This window comes from Fistularia commersonii, chromosome 17, assembly GCF_037954325.1.
Source record: "Fistularia commersonii isolate RoL2024-O1a breed Wild chromosome 17, RoL_Fcom_v1.0, whole genome shotgun sequence".
Classification (NCBI taxonomy): domain Eukaryota; kingdom Metazoa; phylum Chordata; class Actinopteri; order Syngnathiformes; family Fistulariidae; genus Fistularia; species Fistularia commersonii.
This window is the reverse complement of record NC_141300.1, coordinates 10,507,313-10,529,391: the sequence shown is the minus strand read 5'-3', so window position 1 is coordinate 10,529,391 and position 22,079 is coordinate 10,507,313. Positions and strand designations below refer to the sequence as shown.

Below are 22,079 nucleotides of genomic sequence, written 5' to 3'. Positions count from 1 at the left end.
GTTCGCTGAATGATTATTGATTACCCTGATTTTTCCATATTCATCTCACTGCTTGGTCAATTTTATTTTTAAATTCTCCACACGCTTCTAAGACACATAAATCTGAACACCAGTTCACATATGATACAACGTGGGATTTAACCAAAAAAAAAAAAACACCCCGCATTTTACCCTAAAGCAAGTCACTGGGGAAAAATCAGCTGTCTTTGTTTTTCAATGTTCAGTTAACTAAAAGCCCAACAGAAGGAGCAAATACATTAATCACATATTTCCTTTTCTTCTGTTGTGTATCCAGTAATCTGGACTTTTTTTTTTCTCCTAATGTATCAAACTGTTGATTTGGCCACTCCTAACATTTCTGCTATCTCTCTGATGGATTTCTTCTTTTTTTCCGCCTCAGGATGGTCTGTTTCACCTCTATTGAGAGCTCTTTTGACCGCATGTTGTGTGTTCAAAGCAACAGCTTCCAAATACTCCAGACTTTTTATCTGCTTAACCGATTACCGAGGTAACCGAGGTAAGAGCCCATGCAGCCTTGTTTATTTTATATACTTTTTTTTTGGTCCCTCGAAAAAGAGACAGTCGCGTATTAAAGAGCTGTAATTCCTAAACCCTTGCTCCAATTTGTATGTGAATACTGTCAAATTACAAGTGAGAGTCTTCACTTTAAGCCCTTATGGATTATATATTTGTATCCTGAATACGTTTTGGTGAACAGCTAAAATAACAAAATTTGTTTCACTGTCCAAATATCGTAGGGCCTAACTGTATGACTGGAAAACTAAGTAGTTATACAGGCTGAAAGAGAATAGTTAGATAAAAGTCTGAAAGCTCAAAGACTATAAAAAGCAATTAAAAAAAATAAATGTGGAAAATAAAATAAAATTGAGATTACATGAATTAAAAAAATATTTTGGCTTTGGTTTATTTGAAAAAAAAAAAGGAAAGCATTGAAAAATAGACCAAAAAGATAATGAAATTAAGCAAGATTGTAACAATAAATGTTATAATTTTCAGGGTTACTTTTTCTTTCTAATAGTTTTTCGATTGAATGTTTATTGAGTAAATAAGTGGGAATTTGAACGATCTAATGAATGCTTTGTGCCTTTATCACAAACTGGTTACATTATTAAATTTGAGGGGATTTATTGCTTTTTGTGTGTGTGTGTTTTGTATTCAGCTTCTTTTGTTTTTATATATATATGTATGTATGTATAGATAAAAAAAATTACTGCTTTGTAATTCATCACTTGTTTTTCCATTGGAGCCCTGGTGCTGTATAATCCCATTTGACTTGGGGCAGCGCGCACACACACACATACACACACAGTGTTTATTAGCTTTACTCGCAGAACGCTACAGGCAGCAGAGCTGATGATCTCATTCTTTGCTCTGATTGGTTAGCACCGGCGTCCTCTCCTCCCCCTTTCTCTCCTCCCTGCCTTCTCCTGACTGTCAATCCACATTCACCCCATCTCTCTTCAACACCCTCCCTCCTCTCTCTCTCACTCTCTCACTCCCGCTTCTTCCCTCTATTCGTCCCCCTCTCCCTTCTGCTCAGCACTGCCAGGAAGATGATGGCAGTGATGATGATGCTGTGACACCGTGACCAACCAATAAGGATGCAGAAAGCGAGCGTAAGGGGTGTTTTTCCGGATTCCGAGCATCTGAGCTGATCGATGCCGAGGAGGCTGAGGAGGAAGAAGGGGGAAAGAGGGAGGTAGAGGAGGGTGGGGGAGGCCTTGTCGGAGCAGAGGCGAGCCTACGATACAGGAGGAGAAGAGGAGGAGGAGGTGGAGGAGAAGGAGGAGGAGGAGGAGGAGGAGGAAAAGGAGGAGGAGGAGGGAAGAAGGGGGGATCAATCTGTGCTGTCATGGACAAATATCGGCCAAAGAGACCCACCACCCTGGCCCTGTTCCCCCAGCCACCGCAAGCCGGCACCCAGGTACGGAGGATGGGAGGGTCTGCCGAGGAAATAGGTTACTGTGTGTGTGTGTGTGTGTGGGCGTGTGTGTATGTGTGTGTAAGGGTGGGTCCTGTGTATGGAAGCAGGCTACAGTGATATGTGAATAAATAGGTTACTGTGTATATGTGTGTGTGTGTGTGTGTATGTGTGTGTGTGTGTGTGTGTGTGTGTGTGTGTGTGTGTGTGTGTGTGTGCATGTATGCGAGGTGCATCTTTAGCATGAGACAGCATTGGCTATCTGTGCATTTGTGTGTGTGTGCGTGTGTGTGTGTTAGTGGTTCAGTCCTCAAAATGCCTTAAATGTAGCTCCACCGAAAGGTTGGAGGCTGTGATTAAATGAGAGCTTTTTTCGAGAGAGGTAATATTATTGGATAGTTGATATTCAGCGAATTTATACTGATTATTCTGATACAGAGACCATTGTTGTTTCCACCCGACATACAGTTGGAGAGCAGCTGGGCTTCAGTGTCTTGCTCAAGGACACGTATGGTTGTTGTTGGGATTGACGAAATGGGGTCAGCAGAGCAGAAAATAAGGATGAAAAAAAAAATAGCAAAGGGTCACGTTTGCACTGAATAACGTCTCACGATGCAATATGGCAACGGCAGACCCCCGGCTCCTCGGTCAGGGTTCAGTAATAAGCGACAGTTGTGTCCTGGCCTTTTGCTTTAAATGAGCTGCATCCTGTTTACTGAGTCAGTTCAGATCAGAGCAGAGTCGTTTCAAACCAACCTCCAGTTAGCATCCACATCCAAGGGAATGAACAGACTCAAAGATTCGTTGAGCCCCGTGAAAAAGGGTTTTGCTATTTCTCTGACTTTCTAGAGAATTAGTAATATTTACACAAGCCCTTAAATGTAAGTCTTTCATCTGATACGGTTGCATTTGGTAGAAAACAATAATAGTCACACCCCAAAGGCCTTATTATACAACGAAAATGAGGTGGACAGCAGAGGAATCCAACCCTGACTCTGAAAAGCTATTTTTGTATCACGCAGGAACTTGTCAAATAAAGGTATTTTGGTGATCACAATTCATCTCTTAAGTCATTTAAGTATCACTGTGCCTTCATCTTATGGTTCAAGTATAACTACATAAATTCTTATGATAATTTTAATAATGGAAATGTATTCAAAGCATTATGGGTTGGAGCATATTTAGTCAGCAGAGATTAATGCCGGGAGCTCTGTGAATATCACTGATTCTGACCTAATCCCAATCCAATTTACGACGGCAAAGTTCACTTGTGGATTTCCGTGGAACGGGGCCAGGATTTTCAGGAGGGAAATGTAAAACAGGCTGAGTTTACCACCGAAAAAACAAGCCGGCTCTGTGTCCGGCGGCGTCTGCTGTCTCCCAGAGATTAAGAAATGGGGCGAAGTGACAGAAGGCTGGATCTTTGAAATCAAGAAAAGCCTTTCAGGTGCATCTTTCTTACAGAAACTCTGAAGTTCTCGCCGCCGTGGCGATAATATAACACGTATCTTCTCAGTTGTTACATTTTAATACGGTTTAATATATTTATTCGGAGCTGATAAAAGTCTACAGTCATGGATTTTCCTGGATATTAAATACAAGATGAAAAATTGTCGGTGATAGCGGACAGTCATTTCAAAATTAGGTCTAAATTATAAATACAGGACTTTTCGCGCCTCGTTTACTGTTTCTAATGCTACAGCTTATAAGTATCACGATAAAGGATGTTACTCATGTTTATCGAATTAAAATAGTTTGAGTATGGAATTTTGGAGAGTACAACTGATACACACTTCCTGTACGGTAATCACCTGCTTTAAAGGGTGTTTGAACTCGCTCACCTCCCGCCGGACAGCTGGACTCCCCACAGGACCTGCATTAGTCCAATCACACACACTTAACGTAAGTGGCCTTAAGACAGAGTGTGTCTGTGAAGATATGGACTTTTTGCTCGGGACTAATCTGCTAATTGTCAGGCCTGCAGGTTTGTTTTTTGTTTTTTTTTGGAGTACGACAGGACGGCGACGTTTACCTGATGTTATTCTGAATTGACTTGTTCTGCTGAAAAAACCGACCACCTCATTTTACCTTCATCAATCCAGTGAAACAATTCTTCAGAAAAAGGCAAAAAAGGAAAAAATGTAATTTCTAGAAGTTTTAGGGAACTGCTCGGTTTGAGCACTTCCTGTGAATTCTTAGGTTATACTTTGCAAAAGAGAGAATGAAATCAGATTCCATATCAATCATTTTACCGCCTGGAACTTTATATCACTTTTTTTCTTTCCAGCCATCAGACACTGCAACTTGCACAGTGTCTCCGTCAGTGACTCTGACGGAACTTTAAAATATTGTCCAAAAAGACAACGGTTTAGAAAGACAGAAGACCGATCAGACTCAGGTTCGAAATGATCAAAACTGAGGGATTAATCAGATTTTGTCTATTTCAACCTCATCCACTCTGGTTACCTCAATTTTAGTATTTCTATCCTTTACTAATTCTCAGTTATTAGAACATGAGTGAAGAGAACAGACTGCTGTCAAATGATAGCCACTTTAAAATATTGAGAAGCAAAGAAGTTTACCTTCTCGCTATTATTTTAGATTAAAATCCAGTACTAGACCTAGATTTGACATACATTTTGATATCAAATATCCATATCAAATCCAGCTTGTTTTGTGAAAAATGAAAAGAAAAAATGTTTACTCTCTAAGAATCTTGTGATAAATGAAAGGCGTTCAACCGTTGCATAGAGAAGAAAAACTGCAAAAAAACTGCAAAAAAACAAAAAAAAACAAAAGTGTTTACTCTCTTAGGTTCTTGTGATAAATGAAACGCGTTTAACTGTTACATAGAGAAAAAAAAACTGCAAAAAAAAAAAAAACAAAAACAAAAAGCTACTAAAATGAGCTCACTCAGTTTGTGGCCGCGAGGAGAAATTTGTTTTGCACAGATAAAACTCCTGCGCTTATTCCACTGTTGCATATGTTTAAAATTTCATAATGTGTTGATGCCAAATTGAAGTTTATGACTGAAGTTGAGATAAGCACTTTTCAAACCTGCTTAGACCTCCTAAACCAAATTTCGTGACTCACACCTAAAGACTGACACATCCCCTCTGTCCTGCAACCTACGTTGGTTTGTGGGTTTGTGAGTGTGTGTGTGTGTGTGTGTGACTCATATACCAAATCACGATGCCACCATACTCAAAGTACGTCATCAGGTCTCCTACATTCCTGTAGTTTTAGTCACAATGGCCACCAGATGGCGTCTGTTATTTATAATTCAATATGTGAGGTTTCCAGCGTTTTATCTCACTGTCTACTCTCTGCAGAGCCCATTTTCCATGAATTATTTCTTTGAAATTAAAGCTTGTTGTTTCTCCAACGACGCATTTAAATGTGAAGATTGTCACTGGGGAGAAATCAAACGTGCATTACCATGAGTCTTCATTAAAGAATAAATCACCTGACAAATCATCAGGAAGATTTAAAGAAACTGTGAGAAATTAAATGAAATCTGACATGCATTTAAAATTATTTTAAATGATGATGTTTACAAAAGTGTTTGCCCCCTCCCAAAAAAAAAAAAAAAAAATCAGTGGAAAAACATTTAGACATTAGCAAGAAATTATTCAAACTGTGAAATTTTTTTTTGAAAAAGTGTCTTTTGAAAAATGGTATCCAAAGGCCAAAGCAAAAAAAAAAAAACAAAAACATCAAAATACCACTAAAGCTACTAAAGTATCACAATATGTGTATATCAGTGTAAAAGTATGAATAATGGTTGAAGTGCTACTTATTTTTATAAGTCAAAACACAGGCTTATTTGAAGAGGCCTGGTCAGGTTTATCTCTTAAAGTGCAGCTGATCTTTCATTTTAGTGTTTAATGACCAATGAAAATTTAGATACAAACGTCAGAATGGGTCGTAAAGCAGCAACATCGGCATCCTGTACTATCATCTCAGCACTATGTTTTAATTTACCCTGAAATCCCAGCAGTCACACAATGAGGACGGGGTGATATTGAAGACACCAGAGATGGCTGTATTTAAAATAAAGTGTTAAATGTGCATATCAGCACATGGCCTTTCAACTGTCCTTGCAATGTGTGTGAGGCCAGTCAAGAATTGTGTTTAAATGAGAGCAGGAGGCTGCTACGGGCCAATAATTTAATAGCAAATAAATAAAACATTAGTCTGCAGCCCCTGAGCGACAGGCAGCCTCCGATCTGTTTACCGCTGTTAAAAGCAAGATTCAGCATCGCATCGATCTGTTATGTCTGTCGAAAACCCAATTTTAGATACACTGAGAGAGAATCTGCATCGGGAGAGTAAAACTCGCAGCTTTTAGAGAAATCACTCTATTTCAGGCAAGGGTCGGTGAAAAATATACCTACGTAGGTTATTTTTTTGGTATAAAATGCTGTAAGAAAGAACCTAAGAACAGGAAACATCCTTGAAATATTGTGAGAAATTATCTCAAATGAAATCATTTAAAGGATATTTCTATTCTCTATAGGCTGCAGTGGCTGGTCGGGTCCCTTATCAGTGTCACGCTCCAGTTTACCTTTTTTTTAACAATATATTCATTTTGAAGAAGCAGGCATCGCTGTAAGCGGCACAAAACTGTTACGCACAAGCAGCACTATTGAAACACTGCATATAATTTTATAACGCAAAGGCACCAAACCATCACCAATAAACAAAGCCAACATTATTTATTCATGAGGAGAAAAAATATGATCTTTGCAGTATGATCACTGAGCTTCTGGAGGGTCTTTGTATTTCCAGGTCTGCGGATCAAATCCCGGGTCCACTAACCCAATCCATACTCTGATCAATCAGACCGGAGCGAATCTCTAATGTAGCACAACATGATATGGAGGCGAGATGCAGCCGCTTTATCTTCATCCTCCACATCATAACCCTCGGTTATTTCTCTACTCACAGAAGTCAACACTTAAACATTCATAGACTGGATGTCCTAATACTCTGTATTTACTCTCTGTGGTCAAGAACCCCAGACAATGACTTTTATAAATGTCAGTCAAATACAGATCTATTGCTGGTTGTCCATCTTATCAGGAAACAGAGCAGCCCCCTTTGTTTAGCTGAGTTTTCAAGTTTTGTTTTTTTCCAGATGTGATTTAGCCGCGCGGTCCACCTTCTCAGATCTTTTGTTTTTTTTTTCCCTTTTTATTGTCCATCAAATTCAGAACACTCCTTTTTTTCAAACAAAAAAAGGGGGACCACAAGTAAATGATTTATTTGTTCAAATTTGCCCAAAAAACACACTGCTTGTATGTGTGTGTGTGTGTTTATGTTTTGCACTCACACTGTTTTCTGGGTCTCTCTTTAGGACACCATAAACAACAACTCTTTGGGGAAGAAAGAAAGCTGGAAAGACTCCCGGTCCTCCTCCCCACACATTACAGGTATGAGAAATGATGCAGTGTTTGAAATCAAAGTTGTGAACGCTTTCTTTGAAGAAAATTTTAAGCTTGTATTTTTAGAAAGAGTGAGCTCTTCACCTTGGAGTTAAACAAATTCAGACTTTTAGATACAGTAGTGCCACACTAGAATGGAATGGAAGTTAGCATTATGAGTAATCTGATTGGGATTTTTTTTTGTGTGTTGTTGAAATCAGCAAAGCAAAAGCAGATTTGTGCAAAAAATATGAACATTAACGTTCTGTCAAACAGTGGAGCCTCAGCAAACCCCCGCATTCAACCTCTACACACTGCACAGCACTGTACTGCTGCATCATGTGATGTCTGAGGAATACATTCATCTGCATAAAATAGCCACACCAAATCATAAACCACTGAATAAATCAAATCCAAACCCAACTTATTCACAAAACAAGATCATCTCCATAATTCTTGCTGAAAATCTCATCTCATCTCACAATGCATTTGTTTCTCACATATATGTTTCAAGTCAGAGTTTTTGCAGACATGAATAACCCCTAAGCCTACATCACTTTGCCCGGTACATAATCCGATACTTGTGTTTGTGTGTGTGTGTGTGTGTGTGTGTGAAGGGGATCGTACACCGCCGGATAGCAAATCAAAAGCAGAGGACAAAGTTCGACATTGCACCCGCCGCCCGGCCCCTAAACCCCCCACAAGCAACGCAGCCAATGGCAGAGCCGGAACTCAGGCTGCAGCCGGTGACACGCGGGCTCGTCCCCGGGAGAGACAACTGTCCGGGGTCACGCACGCACAGTCCTTCAGCTCCCCAAGGGGACAGCGGAGAGCAGGAGGAGGAGGAGGAGCGGGAAGGGGACGAGGAGGAGGAGGACGAGGAGCGGCGACGATGAGAGAGAGGAGCTCCGGAGACATCAGGGGGAAGGATGGGTCGACCGCCGGGAAGGAAGATAGACGAGCGGGGAGGCTGTGCGAGGAGTCCAAGGGGAAGGAGAAGGAGCGAACGGGGCATCAGAGGCAGAGGGAAGCAAACGGACTGAGAAGCTCGGGGCTGGACGTCAAAGGGAAAACATTGGCGAGAGGAGAGAACAAGGCAGGCAGGGCCAAACTGAGCAATCCGCCCGGCAACCAGCAGGTTTATCTGACAGCCATGGTTGTTCCACGTACACCTGTGGCATCAAGGACCCAGGACAAGACCCAGGAACAAGGTGACCGTCCCACCTGGAGTTGTAGGGGACAAAATGGCTCTGAGCGATTAGATATGCCATTCTTTGAATCAGGAATCAGAAATAATGAACTGATCCCAGAGGAAATTGAGTTTAGGAGACCCAAATGTAAACTATTCAGAAAGATTTGAAGATTTGTCGTCTACCACCGAGTGCTTGGAGATCCCTTGATTGATGGGTTAAAAAAAAAGATGAATTCATGTTTTTTTTTAACGTAATCCAAGAAATGACAGTTGTGACATAACACAACGGAAAAGAACTCATTCAAGATTTAAAATCTGAAGTTTCTTACATTTGACTTAAATGTCTCAGGACTCAGCATAAAGATGTGCTGCATATTTGATCTGATCACTATTTAGTATTGTTGAACCAATAACCACTTTACAAAACTGAAAAGGTATTCATTTATAATATTCCAATTCATATATCATCGCTAATCCGGTCTCTTTTAGCAGAGAAAACTGACTGTAAACAGTTATATAAAATTAATGTAATAATTTTAACTCAAGGCAAGAATATGCATTTGATACAAAAATAGGAAAAAAACTTAAAGAGGTTCCAGATTTACTGTAGCATCACTGCTTTAAATGGTAGTAAGTAAATTAAGTTATGTATCTGATGTGACGGTAAGAGGTCTGGTCTACCTTGTGTGGCTCTCCCTTTCAAATGTTTCATTATCACTGTACAGTATAAGCTCCGAATGGCGGACTCAAGGCTGACTCCATGTCAGTTGACCCTGGAGTTGATCTAATGATACATAATTGCCAGGGCTGCACTACTAGAACAGCAAGAACATTGGATTTACAAGCAAATTAATATCATAGCACAGTTACCTCTACTTAGTACCTCATATTCATTCAATATGTATTTCAACCTTTCAAGTTAGTTAGTTATTAGTGGCTTTAGATAATTCTGTCGGGCAAATCCAAACACACTTTTCTGACGATAGTGGACATTCTTTTTTTTTTTTACCTACTTTCTGAGGAAGTTAGTTAAAATGCTCTTGAGAAGAACAAAAACACAATTCCAAATGAATATAGGCCGGAAAACACACTCAACAATGCAAGAAAAGGTTTCGTCGTGGTGTTAATTCTCATTAGTCTACCCTTAATTTTAAGATACTGTGTGCAAATTTATCTCTACTGTACAAAGCCTATTTAAACATGGGTAGATTTTGCCATGGTGGAAAAAAAAATCCACAGTTCATGACTGCTGGATACTGATAACATGCAGAAGTTTTGAAAGCCAAAGTAATTAGATACAAAAAAAAAAAAAAACACACTGTACATGTCCAGCTGTATTCTGTTAAATATCACTAATTCCTTTGAATCTAATCTCATATTCCGTCAAAAATCATTTCCCTCATGATCTGAATGTCATAGTGAATATCATAGTATGTGAATAAGACTCATCCAGCTTTTTGTGTATTTTGCTTTCTCAGGGCAAAACCATGACCGAACCAAGGAGAGTGCCCCCGTTCTTTCTCGGTCCAGCAGCGAGGGGGGGTCAAATAGAATGTCTCTGAGCTCAGACACAGAGGGACCCCCACCGGGACCCCTGCATCCCTCTCTATCCCACCGAATCAACCCTGACATCACTGAAGAAGATGGGGAGGGAGCTCCCACTCCTTGCGTGAATGTCCAGAACGGTCCAACCCATCACTTTGAAGGTAATAAAAAAACAGAGACAGACTGCACCAACTCAGAGGTGGACCCAGGGGGAAGTAAAATTGAAAGTAAGGGTGGTGGCACCAACTGTGTCGCTCATGGGGGGCCTGCAGCTGCACAGATTGTACCAAAGAGTGAGGCTTCAGCAGGGTTAAATTATGACTCTGTTAAATACACTCTGGTGGTTGATGAACACGGTCAACTGGAGCTGGGCAGCCTCAAGGACTGCTTGCACAGCCGCAATGTGCACAACGATGACAGTGATACAGAGACGGTGTATCAGTCAGCAAATGAGGAGGAAGACCCAGAGTATGAAGAGGAGAGGAAGAGGAGAGAGGAAGCGAGGAAGCAAGGTAAAATGAAATAGTCCGTTCAAATATCAAGGACCGTTTTATGGGTGCGTTCATCGAGAGTTTATCCTCTTTGCAATTTAGATCGTCTCAACAAGCAGACCGATAAAGTAAGTGTTAAAGTGCTGATATTAAGAGATGACATCCAAGAACATGACATTCAAACATAATGGTGACGCAGCAAAAAAAGTACCACAATGCAATATTAGCCTCCTCCAACCAGCTGTATTTGTGTTTGTCAAGACTCCTACAGTGAGGAATCTGTTAAAAAAAAAAAATAAGGTCAGAAATTCTTTTATGATTAGTGTACAGATTCTCAAGTAATGATTGGGGAAAGACGTCTTGCATGGTCACTGTCAGTTGGACCCCTGACTAGAGATTTGTCATTTGTTGAATCTTAAGTCCAAGTCAACGCCTCTGCCAAATCTGTTGCAATTCACTCAGTCACGAAACCCAGTAGAATGAGTGGACGTGAGCTCACTGTTAACTTAACTCTGGGCTTTAGACGAATCAAAATGTAAATGACATTCTTGAGTCCAAATTAAGAAATTCCCCTCGAGGCATTGCTTGTTTCATTGAAAAATGATCAATAAAACAGTGGAAGTGCAAAAACACAAATTTAATTCCTTTTTGTGTTTAAAGGACCTACTTCTTTGAGTGGAAGAAAAAACATCACCAAACATATTTTATGGGGTTCACAATCTACTCTTGCCAAAATTAAGGTTTTGAACAATATCAGTACTGTAAATGTATAAGCTGAGATGTAAATATTTCATGTAAAATGTTGAAAACTGAATGAGTAAACTAAATTGATTATTTTTAACGCAATTTTTAAAACCGTGTCCAGTATGAAACGTTGTGCAACAGCAGAGTCTTGTCCGTTGTTTGCCCCAAATAATGAAATGATTATCTAATTTCTGATCCAAGATCGGAGAAAAGAAGAGGAAAAGAGCCAAAAGGAGGAGGAAGAGAGAAAGAAAAGGGAAGAGGATTTGAAAAGAAGAAGGGAAGAAGAGGTGAAAAGAAGGAGGGAAGTAGTGGGAAGGTACTACAAGCAGTCCAAGGTATCGACAAATGTGACATCGGAGGAAGAAGAGGCCCATCCTGGAAGAGCTGCAGCACCCAGAAGCAGGAAGTTCCTCAATCTCTTTGGCAAAGACAGCAGCCATTACAGCACCACTGGTTAGTTTGTTGAATTCTTAGTGAACTAAACTGGTTTCATCCCCCTTCAGCCTACAGAGACTGCCTGATACCAGCATTTAAAAGATGCAACCGCTAATGATACCGATGAGTATCTCTAACAACCAGCTGGGGAGTATTGTCAATTTAACGTAAGAAAGCTGTTTGATCGATGTCAGTTTAATCCAAAAATAATCATTAACATTTACCAATACATCATTGGAAGGCGTCTCAGCGGATACAGATCTGCTATTTGTCAGGGGCTGGTCCAAACGAATAAACAAGGAATTCACCAAATACAAAGTCTGCTGAATTTTGTTGTCGAAGATAAGAAGTGAACGCTGACCGGGTTCTGTGTTGTAGAAAATGACCGGACATAAACAACTATTTCATGGTTGTCATTGTTGTGAAAAATGAACTGTCTACTTTGCAACCGTCTGTTCAGGTGCTGGTTCATTTGGCATGTTTTCCTGTGTTTTGGATGGAGTGGAGCGACCACAGAGCCACAGAGCTGTTTATAGGTTTGTACATACACAAACTATTGGTTTGTGTATATAAATACATACGATCAACACTTTCAGTTAATTTTTCTTTTTTGTTTACAGGTTTGTCCCTCGACATGATGACGAGCTATACCTCGAGTCAGATGACCCAGTGTTAATCCTTAACCAGTCAGAGGATTTGTGGTGTCAGGGTTATAACATGAGGACTGGAGCTACTGGCATCTTCCCTGCCTTCTATGCTGTCAGAGTGGCCAAAGAGAATAACAAAGGTACGGTTCAGTGAGAGGATAAATTAAAAAAAAAGAAAAAGACAAACCAGCCTCTGTGACAGCAGGGAGATTGATGTGCCTTTGTGCCTCTTTCTCTTCTCAGTCCAAAAAGATGGTTGGGTGGAACAGTTCCTTGTCCAATTCCTGGGCTCGGTTCAGGTCCCCATCCACAAAGGCAATGATGTGTTGAGTGCGGCGATGCAGAAGGTAAACCTCTAAACACACCATGTCACCTTGATGGTTGTCATAGTGAAAAAAAAGGTATTTCAATGAAAATCAAAACATCTATTCATGAGTGTATATAGGAATAGATAAATAGGAATAATAACCTAACACTGTAGCTTCTCTATATTGTAGCATTTCAATCAACGAAACACCCAGGTGATGGTAAAACATCTGTTTAATGAGCAATAGCTGTTGTTTGTCACAGCCACGCCACAGGAACCTGCAATATAACTAACTGTTCCTGCTCGATTCCAAAAAAAACAGAATTCGTTGCACCCCAAACCACACCCACTTCATTCCAAGCAGCCACAAAATCACGCAGAAAATAAGCATAAACTTAAATCCCAACATTCATGACTCGCTGCGATACTATTTGACCGATTTCATCCCATGGTTTATGCAATATGAACGCTATTCATTCTCAGTGCTCATTGAAAATCAACCACTCACAGCAGGTGGAACCAACTCATGAAGGAATAAACCTTTCAGATATTTCAATTCATAAACTTACATTTTTTTCCACCTGTATCAATATCAATAAATGCTGCTCATATGAAATCAGAATGACCTTAGTCGCAACTACATCTGATCTTGTTAATGTCCAAATGTAAACGTCCACAGAGAGTGACTTTCAGTTCAATGATGAATTTAATTTCAACCTTATTTCCAACTACAAAATAAAATATTTCCAGCAATGTTGACATTAGCACCCTACCCCTAATATTAAACTTATGTCTGGTGTGTTACCAACCTCAGACCCAGGGGTTGGAGGTACCAAGGACATGTGGAGCAGGAAGGAACACAAGTCCCAGATTTATTTCTGAAAATTCTTCACATTCTATACAATTGTCATGTTGTTGAAAACAATAACACACTCAGTGAGGTGTTATGAATCTTCAGTTATGGCTCAACATACTCATTTTCCATGCACCATCATAAATACAAGTTCTGACACTGTTTAGCTTCCGTATCTGGGCTATTATAATACTTTATATTATTAGTGCAGAGCAATACTTTAGTATAACCTCAACACATTACAGAAAACATATTTATTAAACATATTCAAATGCGTTCGTGTTTCTTTTGAGTGTTTAAGTGTCCTTACCTGAATACGTAGTGAATTTCAGTGCAGCAGGCTGATTTACTGCTACCTTAGAGGTTAACATTGCTAATTACCCGGTAGCTTGCAAGCTTCTCCACGCAAGAAACACAACCACATAACGCTGTTTCGATTTTATACCGTGCTGTTACAAGGAGAGTGCTCCCTACAGGTACATAAATATTTAACCAAAAATTGAAATAATTTCAAAAAGCAGCTTTCATGTGTTATTTTACATTTAGGAGGGGCCAATTTTCCTACCCTTGCTAGGCACAGCTAGCTGTTCAATGGATTAGCACGTGAGTCAAAGTTAGCAATAAATATAAATTTGCCACACACATATACTTTAATTTTCAAGTAACAAATATTTCTGAGTATTGGACCAGATTGTTCAGCAATAAATGTAATTTAGCTATTTATTTAGAAAACATTGGTGCTGATAAAAGTCATGTATTTCCTCCATTGAGTCTGACTAGCATAGAGGCTAATAGTCAGCAGTAATGGGAGCTTTATCTACACGCAATTTAGCGACTTTTGGTTGATTTGTTTGCTTTGTGTCTCATACATTGCATGTATATAGCCAGAAAAGAGTTTCCTCACGTATACACTACAGTTTAATCTGGTTTCACCCTCTCCATGTCTGCAGTCACTGGAATCCAAGGCTCAGCTGACAATCTAATTGTTTCCCCTCTCACAATGACTGTCCTGTTGTAGCCAATTTAATAGTGCTCTGCAAAGAGCAGGGATTACACTTAGAGTTATTGGTGTCACTTGGAGTCTAAAAAGGCTTTGTTTTTGGCACTTTGCAAGTGGTAAGGAGTGAGTATTTGCCTACATTCACCTGGGATATGGCCACATAGTAATAAAACCTAGTAACTTATGATCCACAGGACAGGGTTTCTTCTGTTCTGCAGTTAACTTTGCACTATAAATACACCTGCCTGCATCACAAGTGAGGGTGCAGAGCTACTGTCATTTGGAGCAATGCACCTAAAAAAAAAAAAATGCATTTGCAGGATTCCTTTAGACGCTGAGTCAAAAATCTTCCTCATTAGCATGCAGCTGTTCAAGAGTTCCACACTTTCCAAAAGCCTCCTCACCAGACAGGCTAGAGAATTGTCTTTGAAGATAATAGGCCATATTTAAGCTGCATTCCCCAGTGTTTATAATGCAAAGTAATCCATGTTCAGTAAACTTAGAGAATTTGTCTTGCAGTTTAACCGTCACTCATTACTGGTTTGTCAAATTCCAAGATTGGGCAATTGTGCTGCCAAGGTAGTCTCTGATAGCCTGGAGAAGGTTCCCTTTGCATCAAAAAGGGCCTGTTGCCATTTGAAATTCAAGTATTCACCGTTTAAAAACACTTTGCTGCTCATAACCAGAAAAGTTACAGGACCTGGCACGACAATAGCCCCAGATTACTGAACATTCAGAAGCAATCTGGCTTGCACATTGCTGTCAGGAACTTGTGCACAGGTCCTTTGCACCAAGTCAGTCATGCTTGACATTGGATAGTCTGGAAGTTTAAGCCCGGAGTAGGTCAGTGATCAGAAATACAAGATGAAAACTATTTCCAGAGTTAGAAAAGCTGCATTGAGAGATCTGTAATGAAAAGCCAGTTAGTGTTGGTTGTGCAAATGTTGCTTTTAATTGAGCATTACCTACCAGTTAGCTGGTCTTCTCTGGACCTTTTTCTTCCTGGACTGTCTAGATTGGTCCATGGGAAAGGGATCCCCTGGGATGTAGGTGATATCACCAGAAGCCGTTCTTCCCAGTCTGTAGCGTGAGTGAGAGGTGTACGAGTAGACTGGCTCCATGTTATGTGAGCCACTGAACAGCGGCTCGTTGACGGCTTCAAAATCATCAATAGCAACCCAGTGGTCATCCTCAGGAGGAGACACATATCCAGAGGCGCCATCTCCATCAGTGCTATCAGAACTAGTATAGCCTTGCTGATAGCCTCTAGATTGATAACCTGAAAGAGTCAAGAGGTCACTTGCGAGGGTGCAGGATTAATTTGTGCATCAGGAGCAGACTCACTTTTGTAGGGACCATCAGCAGGAACAAAAGCCACATCCTGCAGAGGCATTAGCATTACAATCAAATCAATTGTTAAGCCAGGTTTAATATTGGACCAGTTTATTTACTCACATCATGATGGTTTAGGAGGTAGAGAGTTCAGGAGTAACTGCTGTTGACGCTTCACCAAGACACAAAACAATCAACACAACAACAACAACAACAACAACAACAACAACAACAACAACTTCCATTACATCCCTCTAAATCACACTTCTTACCTGTAAGTGGACTAGCTCTCTTCAGCAGGTGCTTCACAGAGCCTCTTTTAATGGACCATAAAGCTGAATTAACTTACTGATAATGAGCAACAGCTGTTTGCAGGATAACCTGTGGCATATTATTGAAGCAAGACCATTTGTTGTCATTTTCCTGCAGTTTTCCATTCTTCATTTTTTCCTCCAACAGCCATCCATCATGGTAGATGGTTGTCCTTTATGAAGAATATTTTGGATCATATAAATACACCAGAATTTAGCTGTCTTGTTTTATTACTTGGGTAACTTGTATTAAGTCACATGGTACCTAGCAGAGGAGATGTATGTTGGTTTATAGTGAGTGAATGAATAAATTCCATCCACACATGTATTGAGTAATATATTATTGCTATTTAACAATTTGCAGCACTGACAACTCAAAGGAAAAAAAATATCCTACATGTCCTTTTCCCATTTTTGATTTGACAAGTTAATCCACAGGATAAATACTGTTTTCCTGCTTCTCTAAACCAAAAGCTTAAAAGCTAAAGCAAGCCTTAATCTTTGAAATAATACTTGAGGGCCTGAATATTTGAGCAGCATTAAAATCAGAACATTTGTGATCTGGAAGATGAAAAAAACAGCAACAGAACAAACAGAATAATTTCACTATTCTATATAGCTTGCCATTTAGATAAAAAAAAAAAAGTGAGTTTCTTATTTCCTCATTTACAGTTCCTGGATGATTTCAAATTGAAATAATTTGAAGGCAGACTTGTTATCAGCATTCATCTCATCATTGTTCTAAAGAGAGATGTTATCTGACAGATAACAAACTTATACCTGAAACACACCAAAATCCATTCCAGCTGCTGTCTGGTCATGCCAGCTGGAAACCATGAAATGTTCAGGATATAGATTTCTAGAGAAGAGGGCTGACTGGCTTTCCCCGATGTTGACAGGTGGCTTACAACAGGCGGATCGCAGGGCAGCCTCCCTCTGCCTGTGTGCTCGAGGTCAGCGTGAGGGGCGTAAAGATGAGCGTACAGGACCAGTGTCAATCGGCTCACAGGGTAAGGGCACACCTCCATCTGCCTGTAAGGGGCAAGAGACTAAGTATTTACATTTCTGAAAACTTACCATGAGTCGTGAATTTGAATGTGCATTTATTTTTATTTGCAAACATTCCTAACACCAAAGATAGATTTCAGTCCAAATGTAGGCAACAATCCCACACAGAGAAGATGGTCCCTTGATAGATGCATCAATGTATGCAACGCCAAAATGACCCCGAAAGACTTGACTAGTGACTCATGTTTTTTTTTTTTTTGCACACTTAATGTGAACTGATGTCAAAATGAGGCACCAGGATAGTTTGCACAAGGATTGGTTTTGTCACACAATGATGTTATCACAAATTATTGTGATTCATTGCAAGATTCCATTTCCATTTCAACACACATCCCCTTCTCTCCATCTTAGCTTTAATGAATATCCAACATCATGGCGTTAAACACAGGCCTCCTGTTGGAGGATAGGAATAAAACACCCTCCAGTGGCAATTAGTAGTAGCTACAAGTGGATCCATAAATTGGATATTATAATTTGGGGGTAAATTAACAACAGCGAAGTCTAAAAAAAACAATAAATTGATTAAAAAGGGGAAAATTTAAATATTAAATATACACTATGTTATTGACATTGATATAAGAAATGTTACAACTTACATTATATGAAGAAAAAGTATCAGAATTAATTCCGCAGAAGTGTTGACTTGAGTCATATGACGTAAGTACCAGCTGAGAATTAAGTGACTTCAGATAAGACTGGAAAAGAATTTTAAATGCTTACAACTCACTGTCAATGACTGAGTCAATGACTTCACATTAATGACGTTTAAAAAAAAAACTGGAATGCAAGGTATACACCTTTAATTCAGATTTTTATTCTCAATTTAATTTCCCTGTTGGTTTAAAAATGTTGCCTTGACATCAGACGTTTAATTCAAACTGTCCTGGATTCACGATACAAATATTTGTCAATGCCTGTCAGTGCACTCACACATATTCCTATTTCTACATGTCGTTTTTCAGGGAGAGCAGTGTTTCCATTTCTTTCACCTGAAGAACATCTCGTTCTGTGGCTGCCACCCAAAACACAGCAAGTGAGTTTAAAATGATGTGACAGAAATGAATTTCACCCCAAAGTTTGTCACAGCCTGTTCCTGCAACTATTGAATGACTGTTGACAATTCTTCTGCAGGTACTTTGGTTTTATCACAAAACACCCCGACCAGCAGCGTTTTGCATGTCACGTGATGATGGCAGAGAAGACATTACATCCGCTGGCTGAGTCAGTGGGGTATGTCTCTTTCTAATCTGCTTGTTTATAAATCCTTTAAACTGTATTCATTTAATTTGTGTCCTCGCTCTAGGGTTTACAGACAGAATTTCACATAGCTGATAAGGGAAAAGGTTTTTTTTGTCAATTATTGTTCAAAATGATAGAAGATAAATTCCCTAAAAACCTTGGAGGTGTCAAATTCTCTCATTTGTAATTATTTTTCCATTCCAATTTGCATTGCCATGTGAAAATCAGTGAGAAGTTACCTCTGTAAGCTTGGAGAAAACTTCCACAAATTTGGCAATGAATCATGTACAAATTTGTATCAAGAATTTGCCTTGAAGACATCAACAGCCTCTCTTTTAAATGAAAAAGGTGTGAAAAAAATTTGTGCAACATTGTTCTGCTTAGAATACTTTTTTTTGCCATTTAATAAAAATGTAGTTTCTATTTTATTTATGATTTTAAAGTATTTTTCTTGAAAATGTATTGTTTTATATGTCCTTGAGTTTCAAGAAAGGCGCTTATAAAAAAAAAAAAAAATTGTCATTATAATAATATCTCACTGACCAACAGTGAGATCAGTACCATAACAAAATTCTTTTTTTATCCTAACATACTGTCTTGTGTCTTACATCCTGCAGTAAAGCCTTCAAGCAGTACTACAAGGAGCATATTGGCTACTCCTGTCCCACTGAAGACATCTTCATTGAATAACTGAACTGTCATCCCCACTTTGTGTACTAAATACTCACCATGTGCATGTAAGCCAGGTCTTACACCACAAACTGGACCATTATCTTTGTCGGATTTCTTGCATGGCGGATTTCTTCTCATTGCAGCATCCAGCAATGGTGCTGCAGGCTTTTCCCTTCCTTTGGCCACTACGTCACGCATATAAATACCTCTACGGATGGGTGTGATCATGTGATCCTCTTTGGTCACGTGACCGCACCCCAACCCAGACACATGTATCTGATAGTGATGTGTTTCATGGGCTGTTCGTGTTTTACTCGATGGCAAACCCCTTTGTCTGAAACTAGACAGGCCGATGGGAATTCATTCTATGGCAGAAGGTGTACAATCACTGTGAACTTGATGATGATGTTGTTACCAACAGCAGTTTAGGGAAACCGATTAAAATAAAAAGTAATCACCAATTGCGAATTTCTCCGCTGAGTTTGCAGGGCATTAAATTACATGGTGAAAGTAATGTAGTTCTGGCTTCCATGTAACCTTCTTTAATGCCTTATGTCAGTAAGAGTGAAAACTATTTTATCATTTCATATAATCTTCTGGATAAGTTATGTATACAGTTGTCCCATTTTATGACATGTTTTTGCTAGACCACACGCATTCTGACATGGCGGTAAAATGAAGCTAATGTTCGTCTGGCTAACTACAGCAAGCGTTGCCTAGCCCACTGTAGTCATGGCGAGGCGGAAAGCTAATGCTAACGTTTTCCTGTTTTTCTAAGTCTTGTCTCAATATTGGAAGGCAATCTATTTGTTCAACAACAAAGAGACCACTTTATAAGATTTGCTTATAACTGCTGACAAGAGTTGTTATGTCTCACCGATGAGAGGCAAATTTTTTTAAAGCCGTCCTGGTCTTAGTGGGGGTTTTGGATACATGCTAGCTATGTAGGTAAACAGCTGCTAACATTTGATAGCTAGCATCGATCCAAGGTACAGCTGAATGTAACATTCTCAGTTAGATGAGAATTGGTTTGAAATTAAAGAACCAATGAAATGGAAAATTGTGACTTGATTAAAACTAGGATATAATTTCCGTTCAGAGGTTTCTAAAATTATCAGAGAGAAAGTAGGACACCCATGAACAATATTTTGACCCAAGTATAACTTCTGCCGTCAAATTCACTTCATCCATCGCTCTTTCAAATGGAAACACAAAATATAAATGGACCTCCATGTTTATTTGCACAGATGAGAACAGATTAATGCCCCCCTAAAATGTACATAAATATATACATACATATATATGTATAGTTAAGAAAATATAAATTTTTATCTTATATCCCAAGAATGACAATCTACTACTGAGTTTTTGTTAAGGTGCCTGATTTCTCTTTGCTGCTTGATTTTACTTGATTTTTTTTTTTTAATGTTTGTCAACCAACAAACCTGGAAAAGAGGGTTTTATTGTTATTATTATGATGATTATCATTATTTTTATTGTCTTTCTGGTATTGATTTTTGAGAAATCAGATTTTTTCTTTGCACTGTGTGTAAAAAAACAAGGCCCAGACAACAGTGTGCAATTCAGTAAAAAAGCGTGTTTGGGTGGTGGATTATCGTGCAGTCTGTCCTAATCTGTCACCATCTCTCTCAGCTCAGACTCTGTGTGTGTTGCCTGCTCAAATACGGCCTCAAAGTTCAAACGCTTCGACAGTAACTTATTTCTTCGGTGGCAATGAAAGAACACTTGGCTGTTTTGTGTGTTTTCAGCTCTAAATGTATTAACGCAGCTCCGTCCCAGATTTGACCTTTGGTATTTCTCCGGTCATGAATAATAAATCTGCAGTTTGCTTATTATTGTTATTATCAGATTTGAGCAGGCAAAATTCAAATGCAAATTAACCGTGAAATGTTTTGTGTTCCAGAAACAGTGCCTATTTCTTTCTTTCTTTCTTTCTTTCTTTTTTTTTCTGGTGTAGTGATGATGATTGTTGCCCGTATTTACTGTTTACTTCATACGTCTCTAATCACAGAATCTAAATAGACTCGGTCTTGTTCAGATGACAACGTTTGTAGTTGGAATTAACTGTATACGTCTAAGATGGCCGACATGGAATGTGAAGGTGAGACTGTAAACACATCACCTGTCCGCTATTTATTAAGGTTTAACATTTTGGATTGGACATTTACGTGAAGCTGGTCAGTTTAAGCAACTGTTACCTGAGCTTAAGCCTAATGCAGCAGTTCCATGAGCTTGGTTATAGAATATATATATATATATAAATTTATATATATATACACACACACACATATATATATGTATGTTTTATATATATATATATATATATATATATAATTTCTTGCACTTTTTGTAGTATAGGAGGAAGAAAGATTTGGATGAAAACGCATGGATTAGTATCAGATATAGGGCTCAATTATGTAAGGAAAAAAATTATATCTTAATATACAGAGGACAGTTTTTCAATACAGATGCGTACTGACATCTTGTGCCGACAAGATAGTTAACTTGTTCTCACAAGTTATTTTCAGTGTAATCATCTTATGCAAATAGGTTTTTGGGGGTAGAATTATTTTGTAACAAATGCTATTATTATCTCACAGGAAAAAGACAACTGTTTCATTATTTGTCCCCATTGCATTAGTTTTTATTTTATTCCCACAAATTGTATGTTTCGTGTAGCCCTCACAAAGCGTTTTTTTTTTTTTTAATCTTGTGCAAAGAAATTTTAATCATCGTGAATAATCAGGTTCAAAATATCTCGTAAGATCTGTTTTTTTAATCTGGTTTCAAGACAAATTTTACAAAGCCCTTTGAGTCAAAAAGGTAATTTCTATGTTATTCATACACATCC

General features: G+C 39.0%; 1 protein-coding gene across 2 annotated transcripts; it reads left to right on the top strand.

Annotated features, from left to right (window-relative positions):
* Positions 1–1,699: 1,699 nt before the first annotated feature.
* On the top strand, positions 1,700–20,479 carry mapk8ip1a (mitogen-activated protein kinase 8 interacting protein 1a). Of its 2 annotated transcripts, none has more exons than XM_086163314.1 (12): positions 1,700–1,945; positions 7,302–7,377; positions 7,986–8,579; positions 10,039–10,617; positions 11,542–11,796; positions 12,239–12,314; positions 12,399–12,565; positions 12,669–12,772; positions 17,128–17,238; positions 18,259–18,329; positions 18,428–18,526; positions 19,153–20,479. In XM_086163314.1, exons 1-12 carry the CDS (start codon positions 1,874–1,876, stop codon positions 19,223–19,225), a joined length of 2,277 nt encoding a protein of 758 aa, XP_086019440.1. In that variant the 5' UTR covers positions 1,700–1,873; the 3' UTR covers positions 19,226–20,479. The 2 variants fall into 2 exon arrangements, with proteins under 2 accessions (XP_086019440.1, XP_086019441.1); XM_086163315.1 differs by having other exon boundaries at positions 1,823–1,945; positions 10,039–10,266.
* The last annotated feature ends 1,600 nt before the right edge of the window (positions 20,480–22,079 follow it).

What these genes read in the sequence shown, in the direction of transcription:
- mapk8ip1a (XM_086163314.1), top strand. Translation starts at nt 1,874, where the DNA reads ATGGACAAATATCGGCCAAAGAGACCCACCACCCTGGCCCTGTTCCCC. An exon ending in GGACAAGACCCAGGAACAAG is followed by an intron (nt 8,580 to 10,038) that starts GTGACCGTCCCA and finishes TTGCTTTCTCAG; the next exon opens with GGCAAAACCATGACCGAACC. An exon ending in TGCCACCCAAAACACAGCAA is followed by an intron (nt 18,330 to 18,427) that starts GTGAGTTTAAAA and finishes ATTCTTCTGCAG; the next exon opens with GTACTTTGGTTTTATCACAA.